At 39.6% G+C, this 12,306-nt stretch overlaps 1 protein-coding gene across 5 annotated transcripts in view; it reads left to right on the forward strand.

Annotated features, from left to right (window-relative positions):
- The window catches only part of PUS10 (pseudouridine synthase 10), a 31,399-nt gene that overhangs the window by 17,931 nt on the left and 1,162 nt on the right, over nucleotides 1–12,306 (forward strand). For all 5 annotated transcript variants that reach the window (XM_057405767.1, XM_057405770.1, XM_057405766.1 and 2 more), the window contains 10 exons: nucleotides 374–419; nucleotides 3,191–3,255; nucleotides 4,173–4,258; nucleotides 6,815–6,940; nucleotides 7,976–8,032; nucleotides 8,954–9,030; nucleotides 9,123–9,178; nucleotides 9,304–9,421; nucleotides 10,565–10,707; nucleotides 11,302–11,401. In XM_057405767.1, coding sequence (XP_057261750.1) covers nucleotides 374–419; nucleotides 3,191–3,255; nucleotides 4,173–4,258; nucleotides 6,815–6,940; nucleotides 7,976–8,032; nucleotides 8,954–9,030; nucleotides 9,123–9,178; nucleotides 9,304–9,421; nucleotides 10,565–10,707; nucleotides 11,302–11,401 — 874 coding nt within the window. The remainder of the gene's footprint in view (nucleotides 1–373; nucleotides 420–3,190; nucleotides 3,256–4,172; nucleotides 4,259–6,814; nucleotides 6,941–7,975; nucleotides 8,033–8,953; nucleotides 9,031–9,122; nucleotides 9,179–9,303; nucleotides 9,422–10,564; nucleotides 10,708–11,301; nucleotides 11,402–12,306) is intronic.

A 12,306-nucleotide genomic window follows, 5' to 3' on the forward strand; every position in this document is an offset into this window, starting at 1 on the left:
CAAGTGTAGATTTCAAGATGTCAGCACATCTTGCATGGATTGATCATGACCTTTGTGGAGAAGGATTGGGACGGACTGACAGCTAAACTGCTTGTGTGCTTTTCCATCCCATCTCAAAGCTGAGACACATTTGTGTCAGAGCAAAAGAGGCTTACACAGCTTTGTCCATGACTTCTCTCTAGATCAGGCATCACACACCGTCTGCCACTTGTGGCTTAGGATAAAGTTAATTGTAAAATCTGCTCTGTGCTAAGCTGTGGAAGTGAGATACGGGACACATTGGTAAAAGACTGTGTATGTGCTATGCTTTTAAGTCTGTTTATTTTCCTCTTCTTCTATAAGAGTACCAGCTAATTTTGATTTCTTTATTTAGAGCCACAGCCTGTCCAGACTGTTTCAAACCAGCGAAGAACAAACAGGTAGGATCTCATCATTGTTCTATTTCTTTTCTGACATTCAGAATTTCACAGCAGTAGCTACAATGAAGAACTAACCTCAGTATTCAGTCAGTGTTAAATGTCTGGTTTTCCTTCATCAGAAATCTCTCTAGTTTTCTATTGTCTCAAAATAAAGTTGTCTCCTTTATTCACTTAACATGTCCCTGCTTAAGAAAACTAAGAGCTTGGTGCTTTTCTTTAGGTCATTCATTTTCCAGACTGCCTGAAGGCCATAATTTTAGGAATGTTCTCTGTAAATACCTTCCTGAAGATCTAGGAAGTTGATTGTCATGCATTAAAAGTAGCATAAAAGATGATCCTCAAGCTCTCTGTTCAGATAAGTCACATTGTGAAGCTGAGACTCCGCAGCCAAGAGGAAAATGATCACACTGCAGTTTTCATGTCCTCTGACCTGAACGAAAGACACAATACATGCAGGATGGTTTTATCCTCTCTGCGTCTGCAGAAGGGGAGGGAAGAAAAGGGACCTTGCCACTTCTTGCAGACCCTGAGCATGCACACACTCATTGATGGAAAAGAGGATGTGTAAGAGTAAAAAAACAGTTGGAGAGAAACTGATATAAGGACAGTTGATGTGATCAGAGGGAGAACAAGTAACTTCTGTCAGAAGCCTCTGCAAGGCCTTTTATTCTTTCTGGTGAAGAGTCTCCTGACATTTGACAGAGGCAGTCTTACCCAGGAATTCTGCCTGCTCTACTCCACCTGACTGAGAAATGCAAGTCTTTTTTTAGAAGGATTGTATTGTTGTAACTCACTGCTTGCTGCATTACTTTCCTTTAGAAGGGGGAAAATCTCAAGTAAGGAGCTAAACCAGCAGGGCCTGGCCGTTAAAACCACACAGGCAACAAGATGCAGGGGAACCTAGAGCAAAAAATATCAGCTCTGAAGAGCCAGCAGAGGTTAATGGTTACACAGAAGTTGTGCTTAAAGCTTCAAGGGCTGTATTAATCAGAGAAGTACTATACAAACTGGGTTCTGAGTGAAAATTTCTGTGTCTTCTGCTGTAGACAGTTATTTAAACATGCTGCTACTTTAAGGGTTTTACAGTTCATCTGTTCTACGAGGAAGGGCAGTGCTATTATCTCTAATTTATGCTTAGAAGGAGAAAGACCAGCTATCCTGAAAGCATCCAGGAACTGTATGTTAGAGCAAAGATTTAAATTGTCCCAGACAGGGACAATTTTTTCAGTTTTTTTTTTTTTTCCAAATCCCCAATCCAGTTTGCAAAAAAAACCACCCCATCCTTAAATCAGAAATTCAGCAGATGGCCATCAAGTCAGGGGGCTGAAGCACATGCCCTGTGAGGAAAGGCTGAGGAACCTGGACTTCATCTTGGAGAAGTGAAAGCTTTAGGGAGGACCCAACTCAATCTCTTACCAATAGAGGGATTATCAAGAGCAGGGAGCCAGGCTGTTCATCACAGTGCATGGTGGAAGATGGGAGGCAGTGGAAGTAAGTTGAAATGGGAGGTTCAGAGTAGATATGAAAAGCCATTTTTACCATGAGGACAGTTTGACAGTGGAGCAGGTTGTGCAAATGGGGTGTGCAGGGTCCCTCCTTGGAGGATTTCAAAACCTGACTGGATAAAACCCTGGATAGTAGGGTTTGATCTCATAGCTGACCAAGAGACCTACTGTCCTCAGCCTTCCTAAAGCAGGATTCCACCTCACCTGTTACAATACTTGTTTCTCCTGCTCTAGAAACCTAAATTCTGTGTTTTCTGCCTTAGCCTCACTTGAGATATCAACAGGAGCACCTGGCTATGCAAAGAGGATGGTAGTTGTGACTCCTGCCATTACTGTACTATTATTACTACTTTGACTATCTGTTCACCATTGTGAATTGATGCAGCTCGGGAGTCTGAAGTTGCTTGCCTTCCACAGTTCAGGAACTGCTAAGCCCTACCATTCAGAGCCCTTAGTTCTGAGTATGAAAGAACTTTTGAACTTCATAAACAGATACCTACTCAACAGTCTTATTTGGGGAAGAACTAGTTATCTGCTCTCACCAAGATAAAAGCTGGGGCTTAGGTATACTTAATTCTTGAGACAGGAAAAGTTTTTTAGGTTTATATGTTTCTATGTAAACCTTTTTTAGGTTTATGTTCATGGATTTAGGATTCTGTTTTTAACCTGTTTTGCAAATTCGGACCTCAGAACTTTTCTTGTTCTTACTTCTGTGTATCTTCTGAAATAAGGTAGTTTCCAGAGATATGCATAGTATTTCTTTCAGCTAACCAGCAATCAGGCTTAGCAATTGAATATTCTCAGGAGTTGCAGTAGGTTTATTTGGAAGTATATAGTGTACAGTAACTATAGACAGAAAGTGTTGTTATATTTTCTGTGTAAAAGCACTGAGCAAACATATACTACAGTTTGTACCTGTCTTCTAGAAACAAAGGGGCAAATCTTAGTTGTACAACTAAATAACTGTTATGTTCCAGTCTGTCAGCTGTATTAGTCGTATTGATTCCATGTTGTGAGTAAAGTGACTTGAACAGAATCTGGCAAAATTACCTGATGCTGTTTGCCCTATTAAAATTAGGGTCAAGATCATGGTGAGTTTTTACTCATATGGAGTTGCTTTGAGGTAGAAGAAAACATAAAACACAAGCGAAAACACTATATTGTGAGAATCCTACAGTGTGCATGCTTTAGGGTTTTTTCTTCCTTAGCGTATCCTTTCTTAGCCTCTCTTAGTTCTTGACTCATTTTTTTTATTTCATTGTACAGTCTGTTTTCACTAGAATGGCAGTTATAAAAGCCCTAGAGAAGATAAAAGAAGAGGATTTTCTCAAGTAAGTATATACTGAAACTAGTTCTTAGTATTGTGCTTTTGTATAGAGTTAGGATGGGGAGGAAAATATTAGGTTGGGTAAGTAGTGGTAAGATGTCTATGAAAGAACTTTTAATTCTTGAAATTCTCTAGTTTACCGGGTAAAATGTGTTGTGTTTTCTCCTCTTCTGGTAATAGAATGTCATTCCAGGTCTTTTAATTAAGGGGTAATATGAAAATGCTGAAGATACAGAGGATGGATATAACTGGACATGACACAGATGATGGGCTTTTTCCCATTAGTAGAAGTTCCTCTCTGGTTGGTTAACTCAGAATGAGAAACTGTGAGTCAAGAGAGCTGCAGTTCTGCTCGGTGCTTTTGGCAGTACAGCACTGCAGACTTCTGGGCTGGCATGGGATTTAGAACAGTTAGAAATGAAAACAGCTTCTTGTAGTATTGCCAGTCGTTTACATTTAAAAATCTTATGTATGTCCCCAAAGCTGCAAAAGAGATTTAGAAATCATGGAACTTCCTTCTGTATTTTGAACATTAGAGTTTACAAGGCAAGCTTCTCTTTACAAGAAAGACTTTTTCCCATATTTCCAAAATGTTAGGAGTTGAGTTTTAAGAAAACACCAAGTGCTGTAGTATGGTAAAAATCACAAGCAGTGGAAAGACATCAACAGACATTTACTCTGTAGTTCACTGTGCTTAATTGCACAAAAATCAAATCTTTTCTTTGATTCCCAACCATGATTTAGTGGTTTTGATTTGTTTAATGTTTATCCATTTCTTCTTCTACCTTTTAATGTGAATACTGAGTTTACACCATAGCTGTGTTTTGTCTAACTGAAGTCATCATCTTGCATGCCATTATTGCTATGATGATGCTCCACCATGTTCTAGTATAACTCTATCTTTAATCTTTTTCTACACAGGCATTTTCCATGTCCCCCAAGTTCACCAAAGAACCTCTGTGTTGCTCTGGAAATTCAGTGCAATAATGGTGCGGTTTTTGTGGCTGGTAAAGTGATCCATTTTATTTGCTGCTGTATTATCTTAAACATAACTTTGTAATACTGCGATGAGACCCAGAAGGTTCTTGCTATTTGTTGATTCCTTTATTGAAGTATAAGGAGCACAGAAACAAATCGTGCTCTATCCAAGAGTGGGCTTATTTGAAAGGGGAAGAAATTAAACTTGCCTTTGCTGAAGACATGGTTTTGTCAGAAGTTAGAAATTACAGATAACAGGCTCAAATCAAAGCTGTTTTTCTGCTCTTACACTGTGAATTTAAGCTTAGAGATAGTCTGTGGTGGAATGTGGTTGAAGAGGAGTAGGAACTGCAGGCAGCTGAGACAAGGTAGGGTTCCCATGGTAGGAGCTGCAGGAGGGGAGCATGTCACTTGGGCTGCTCCCAGTGTGCACACACCTTCCTTCTGGATATTTTAGCAATAGCCTGCTTTTCCTTGCCATTGATTTGCTTTGAGAGATGGAAGAGTTCTCTCTTCTAGAGACAGCACGGGGTGATGTGAATACTTAAAACAACTTTCTCTGCTCATTGAGTGGGTTTATCCAGAAGCAGGTTTGATTTGGATTTATCTGCATGTTATTCCATCCAAACCTGCCAATCTTAATGGGATTAATAAAGATTAAATTTTGGAAAGCTTAGCTCTTTCTAGATTCCCCCACTCGAAACCAAGATAACATCTGAAATAATTGGGTGAGGCAGGTACTGCAACAACACTTGCTGTCCTGAGTTGAGATGATTCAACTGTTCTATTACCTGCTTGCAAGAGAATCTACCCTTCCCCTACTCCTCTGTACAAACAGCCACTGGTTTAAATATAACCCTGCAATTTAAATTCAGCATATTATTTAAAAGGATGGTACAAATCCTGAATAAAGGAAAAAGCACAAAATGAAAACAAAAAATGCAAAAGTGAATATTCTAATGGCAGGCTAGCTGATGTTCTGCACCTACCTGTTTCTTATTTTTAATCACTGAGGGAACAGTTAGATGTACATCTTCATGAATCCAAGATATCCAGTGTCTCTTAGCCTTTTCCGAACACAGTGGTTTAGGCTGCTTCATTGAATGGTTTGGTCAGCATTCATCTGTGTGGAGAGGGAGACAGACTTAGATTTCCACATGTGGTTTAATACTGGTTTTGAGATTTATAGTTTATAGCTCGCTCAAACAAACAACGAAACCCCAGACAGGATGTTCTCTCTAATTTTTGAAGAATTAAATCCAGAATAGAATTTATTGAGTACAGTGCAGTTATTTTTCTATTATTAAAAGAGATGTGATCTTTATTTGCAAGCACAGTTTCACGGTTGGTATTGCCCTCTTGACCTTATCTGTGGTGTTTAGTGATGATTTCACCCCCAAGTTTTATTTTAAGGGTTCAGAAAAAGCTGTCAAAGTGAGAAACACCTATTGTTTTTTTAACTCACTCTTCTTCAGCTCAAAAACTAAAATCATTAGAATGGGGAGTTGAGAGATAAAAAAATAATATTTTCCTTTTTCCGTTTTATGGAAAGAGAATTTAGCAGTGTGAAGCTGAGTGATTAGTCATAGTGCTTTCATTATATGCCCCAGTGAAACAGTATTAGTCAGATTCCCCAATTTGTTTGTGTGGGTTTTTCTGCAGATCAAAATGCAAGAAGGAAACCTTGTTAGAAATGGGAAAATATGATACTGAAAACCAAAAGAACTGAGGTGACAGAGGGACAATATAATATGCACAGCTGCTTTGAACTTCATTTTGTATATGCAAGGTCTCAGATTGAAACTTGTTGTGCAGGGGTTTACTCATTGTTCTTTGTGATTGAGTTCCTTGTTTTGTGCATATTTTCACTTCTTACAAAACTTGTCAATAAGAAAGCTCATCTTGGTCATCCATGTCAGACTGGGTCTTTAGTTATAACAGTCTTTATGTCACAGGAGACAGCATGCTAGCGGGACATAAGATGAGACCATGACCAGAATTAGTCAGAGGATGGCAACTGCTTTGCATGGCAACTTCGCAAGGTTCTTGAAATTCATGCTGGTTTATTATTAAGATATTTGGCTCACATGGCTTTCCTTGTAATTAGCCAAAGTACTTCAGTTTGGGTTTCTTTTGTTAAGCATTCAATGGTAGAACTTGGGTTGAAACTCAATATGAGAGTGAGGGGACTTGCTGGGGCATGTATGCATTGGTGGATGGGCATATGTATAGCACTAGTTTGGCACACAGGAGGCTGGTTCAGGACCATGCTCTGATTAAAACCCCATTTTTTTCCATTCAGAATTGACTCAGCCTAGGCATTGAGCCTCTGGGGTTCATTCCCTTTTGTGTCAGGCTCTGTACAGTTTGTTTCTGTGGTTATGCCTGAAGGTATGACTGCAAAAGTAGGTGCTCCAAGTCTACCTTTAAGCTGGCCATCTTGGGGTCTGAAACTCTTGTAGGCACAGCAGGTTTAAGCCTCTAAATTTGTGTTCACAAGGCTCCAGTGAAAACGAAATGTGAAATACTGGAGCTTTGGTCCATTGGTTTAGAATGATTGCAGGTGACATAGTTGGTTTTTACAGGAAGATACAACAAATACTCAAGGAGTTTACCTCAGACTCCGTGGATTATTGATGGGGAGCGGAAGCTGGAATCCTCAGTGGAAGAGCTGATTTCAGAGCACCTAATGGCAGAATTCAAAGCAGATAGTAAGTATCTTCGACATGTTTTCTCATCATAAATATTTTTTCTTAGTAGCTACTCACTTAATACAAAAGTGTAATGGAAAAAAAAAATGTTTCCTTATGCAACTTTTATCCTTCCAAGTCAAAAATTGGAAACGTTTTTTATCTATGATCTGTGAGAGACTAGATGCAGTCTTTTATCCTACTAAAATAGCTCCTCAGTTGATCTGATGATGTGAATGTTATGGTTACAGTACTATGTGACACCTGATTCCAGCTTGCAGATTTATCACAGTGGTAGTGCATGGGCAGTAATGTTGAGAAGAGATATAAACAAGTAGAAAGACGACTGTCAGTAGCTCAAGGGAGGTGCCTTTTACTTGCCTTTTACTCAGCACTGGAGAGACGTATCTGGAGTACTGGATCCAGTTCTTGGCTTCCCAGTACAGGAAAGATGTGGACATACCTAAGTGAGTCCCTCCCAGGCAAAGCTTGAAGGTGGAGGGGATATGGTGAAGGAAATTAAATACCCAACAATGCATTTTTGTAGCTTGAAAGATGAAAAAACCCCAAATACGCAGAGGTCGCTTTTCAGTTTGGACTTGAGTTTTCTTTCTCTTTTCTCCAGATATGTGACCAGCAGAAATTTCTCTGATATCTTTAGAAACTATCGGGTGTTTTTAGGATAAAAGGTTGTGTTTTGGAGCAAGACAGCTCAGTTTGATTTTATTCATAAACTTAAATTATCTGGATAAGAAATTAACGCAATTAATAAGTGGAATTCCTATAGGATTGTACTGCTTTACTTTAGGACAGTTTCAAGGTTGGCACAGTCTCATTCAGGCCAAGGAACTAGGAATGTTCTTCAAGACACTTGTGCATCAGTAAGCAGTAACTGTCTCAGATTTGTTCCTGAGGTGCAGGCTTCATTTTATAAAGATAGCTCTTCAAAGCAGATCTGCAAACAAGTTCAGGAAGAAAATATTTCACCTTTTAAAAGCTGTAGAGTGTTAAAAATGCAAAATCAGATCTCACCTGCCTTGTTATAATCTGTTGTAGGCTTTAATTTTTCTTCCTCTGGAAGAGAAGATGTGGATGTAAGAACACTAGGCAATGGTAAGGTTTGAAACATCCCTTGTGAAACACAGAAACACACAAAATGGTCAGCTGAAGATACCCTAATAGCTCTAATGCTAAGTGCATAAGTGTGTGACTAGGCATGCTCTAAAATTCAATCTCAGAAACATTTTAGTGGTATCTATGTATTTATTCCCAAAGACTGAACCATTTCATAAATCCAGCTGAAAGAGAAGGCCTTTTTCAGTGTCCTTGGCTGCACAAGTGTATGGAAATGCATAGCTTGTTGGAAGAATTTTATTCCTATTCTTAAACCATTTGCATCAGACTGATTCCTGTCTTGTTTTCTGTTGGGTCCTACTTTGCCTCACTGTCACTGGGGAGGAGAAGGCCTTATTTCCTTTCTGAACTTGGGTCCTTTAGGAAGGTCAGTTGCTTTCCCATATGCTGAAGCTGCTACAGCCAAAGGACGAGGGGAAAGAAAAAGTCAAAATTAACAATGATGTGTTCCAGTTGCTGTCTGATCTGTAATGTAGTTCTTGGCATTGCTTATACTAGGGATCATCCCTGGCCCTGAGCACAGAAAGTGCAGCTATTGCAACAGATGTTTAGCGGAGGGAGCGGGATTTAACATCATCTTGCACCTGGGCATTGCTGTAGGTGACAGAAAATAAGCTAATTAACTTTTTTTCTTATTTTATTTTTTAATTAGCACAGACTTGTACAAGATGTCTTCTGGGAAGTTTTAATTTGCACTTATTGCTGATACTGGGGTTTAGTAGCCAAAAAAATGTCCCTTGTTTCTTTCCTTCCATCTGATGCTACGTCCCTAAACCCACAAGTCCTATCCCTGTTTGCATAACAGCAGACAATCTTCACACCTTCCAACCTTCCTGCATAAATCCAGACGTTAATTTAGAACAACATGTTTTTATGTTTTATGACTCTGCATGTTGCCAGGAAGGCCCTTTGCAATTGAGCTTGTGAATCCTCGTAGAATACATTTTACTGCTGAGGAAATGAAGAGGCTTCAGCAGGTAAATCATTTGCACCTCCTGGAACTCATAAAACATGTGTTTCTGCTCTAACTGAGCAGGTTTTCTAACTGATTCTTTTTTAAATATCACAGACAATTAATACCTCTTCAGACAAAATACAGGTTCGAGATTTACAGCTTGTCACCAGGTCAGTATTTATTATCGCTGGCAAGGGATTTCAAAGTGATGCTGTGGGAGTTTTGCAAGCATTCTTGCTCACAGCATTATACAGTTATGCTTATGTTATGGGAGTAATTAATTTCTTTTGTTTAGAGAGGCAATTGGTCGTATGAAGGAAGGTGAAGAGGAGAAGACAAAGACCTACAGTGCCTTAATATGGACAGAGAAAGCAATACAGAAAGAAGATATTGCATTTCTAGATGATATCAAGGTAGCTGGTTTTGCTAATTTATATAGTACCTGTCCTGGTGCCTTAGGGGAGAGTTTATGTGCACCCATGAGCATATCTCTTTCTCTGGGTTTGGTGTTTTTATCATCAGGGTTTCTCTTGCTATAGGGACTCTCATACCTCCCTTCTCAGTCTTCCTTACTTCTCCATTGTCATCTTAGCAATACAGCTGGCTGGCTGTTAGCCAAACCAACACATTACTGTATAATGTTGACCTATCTGTAGACCAAATATGAAAATTAGCAAATGGGAGAGGGGGAAATCTGGCACCTGCACCCCTTTCTTTACCTTGGATAGTGTTTTGCAGCAGTGCAAGGAGCAGAGGAGGTCTTTAGTTCTGCAGGCTCTAAAGTCATTCTTCCACAGCTGCAGCAATAAGGAGTTTGCAATGTCTGTGGTGAATAATGCAAAGAAGCCTTATAAAGTGTTCAGTGGAAGCAGCACACTGGGTCAATGAGGGCTTGCTCTGAGTGTTGGTTAGGGAGATGCTGCTGATGGAGAAGGCTGTTCAGTTTCTGTTGTCTTGCACCATTCCCTATGGGTCTTGGCCATTAAATCATTCTCAAAGTAAGGGTTTGAGCCATTACAGTTCAGGGAGACAACTGTTGTGATGCTCTTTTCTTAGCATGCCCACTCCCTGAGAAGTTGCCTTTCAGACTGCTGCATCTCATTTGGGAAAGGGGGTGGGGAATGAAAAGAGTGCTCTGAGATCTAATCTCATTTAGGCTTTTTTCCCTCACTTTTATTTCTAGGGGCTTGGCTGTAGTTTAGACAAAGCATTTTGTGGGTGGGATTTTTTTAGGTTTTTGATTGCCTTGAGGCTCTCAGTGAGCTTCTAAATCCTGGAGTCATTCCAGCAAAGGACTATGGAGATTTCAAGGTTATTCCTCTGTATTTGTGATTCCATTAGTTTGTGTTCATATGAGGCCTTCTCATTTAGCCTTTGAGATGGCTGTCCTTAGCTCCTTTGATAAACACAGCAAAACTTAGCTTTGCCTCAGGATTACTCAGCTACCATAATACAATATAAAAGAGATGTGGTTGCTTAACAATACACGACTGTTACAATATGTGTTGTATGTTGCACATTTCCTTCCTCATTTATTTTGTTACCTCCTGTAACAGGAGTTAAAACTCGACCAGAAGACCCCTCTGCGGGTGCTTCACAGGAGACCTCTTGCTGTAAGATGTAGGATCATTCACACCATGAGGTCTGAGTACATAGACGAGCATCATTTTCGCCTGCACCTGAAGACTCAGGCAGGAACGTATCCTTAGAAGCTGTTACACAATGCTTACAGCTTGCTGATGAGAGTCATTTCGGTAATGGGAAGTTTCCTGCTTTTATCACTGTGGTGTTTCTAAGTCTCTGCTCTTCAACACTCATATGTTGCTGCTTAATCTTTGCTTAATTTCACATTCAGGCTTTCATTCAGCAATACTATCTCCATGTGCATGTGTTTTTGTGATGACCACTTTGTTAAAGTATGTGATAACTATAAAAATATACTGGTTAAAGATAGATACTCTTAAGCTTTTTCTAATTTAACTGAAAACTTTTCACCTTAGAAAATAAGCTTTTCCACAATATTTAATGCACTGCAGATTCCTGCTACTTACAAATTAGCAACTTTTGTCATAAATGACTTTTTGTCACCACTCGCTTTGGAATGAAATAGAAAATGTAGGTCCATAGTGCAGGTTTTGGCATCTGAGTCAAAAGCCAAGAATGAGGAAGTCTTTTAAAGATGGATATGGCATTAACAGGATGTTTATTCACTGCAAATGGATTTAGGAGTAGAAAAAGGCACTATTTTGATTTCTTTGTGGCAAACACACCTTTCCTTAGCCAGTATTTCTAGCTACATTAAAGAATTTGTGCACGGAGACTTTGGAAGAACAAAGCCCAATATTGGCTCCCTGCTGAACCGAACTGCTGACATTCTGGAGCTGGATGTAGAAGTAAGTTGTCTGTTCTTTATCTTTCCTGGAAATTAGTCAGGTAGTTGCATTTGTGAGGTGCTTTCAGTGGAATTATTCTAACCAAATCTACCACAGCTAATAGAAAAATTGCTGTTAACACAAAAATAGTGGTTTGCATCCTGCTGACACACAGGACAGGCTTCCTTGGCTTAATTCATGCAGGGAGGGATGGGAAGACATCCCATGAATTGATGACACTTGTGATTAGCAACTACTGGAACAGAGCTTAGCCATGTTACATGTAGCACATCACGCTTCTTTTCAAATTGAAAAATAGGAGAGATCTGAGTTCCTTTTTCAGTGCTGGTTCAAACACAGCAAGAAATTATATCTGCTCACTTGCTGGCATCAAATGAAAAGCCAGAATTTGTTTTGGTTAAAAGAATGTATGTAGAGATACGGATTTAACACTTAACGTCATGGTTTGGCAAGGTTCATTTAAAACACGTGCTTTCGTTTCAGATAGCCATTGATCAACATGCTTGTTCTCATGTACTTCAGGAGAGCTGCCCACGTGTTACATTTTGCATAACAGCCTTGCAGTTTTCTGCATATCTTTTGTAAGATAATAGAGAAGGAGAGCTTGCAGAGGGCACTTGAGTTAGTTTGGAAAGCAGGAACACCTGATGGGGCTCAGACTGATAAGTATCACTTTCATACGGATAGGTGTCACTGCAGCTATTGGACATAACTATGAAAGATGTTTAGGGACTTGAAAATAATTAGTCATCTTGCTAGTAATGCATTTTAGCTCAGCCTAAGAGCCTACTCCTTTGATGCAGTTGTAGATTAGCTGAGGAGTAGGTATGATTAATGTAGGCAGTCTTGGAGCCAAGATGTTTAATGTGCTGTGGGGCAATCCCTGCTTTGTGATTGCAAATGGT

The sequence above is a fragment of the Pezoporus wallicus genome, unplaced genomic scaffold, assembly GCF_028554395.1.
Source record: "Pezoporus wallicus isolate ANWC-B61680 ecotype Strahan unplaced genomic scaffold, APGP_CSIRO_Pwel_v1 contig_6714, whole genome shotgun sequence".
NCBI lineage: Eukaryota > Metazoa > Chordata > Aves > Psittaciformes > Psittacidae > Pezoporus > Pezoporus wallicus.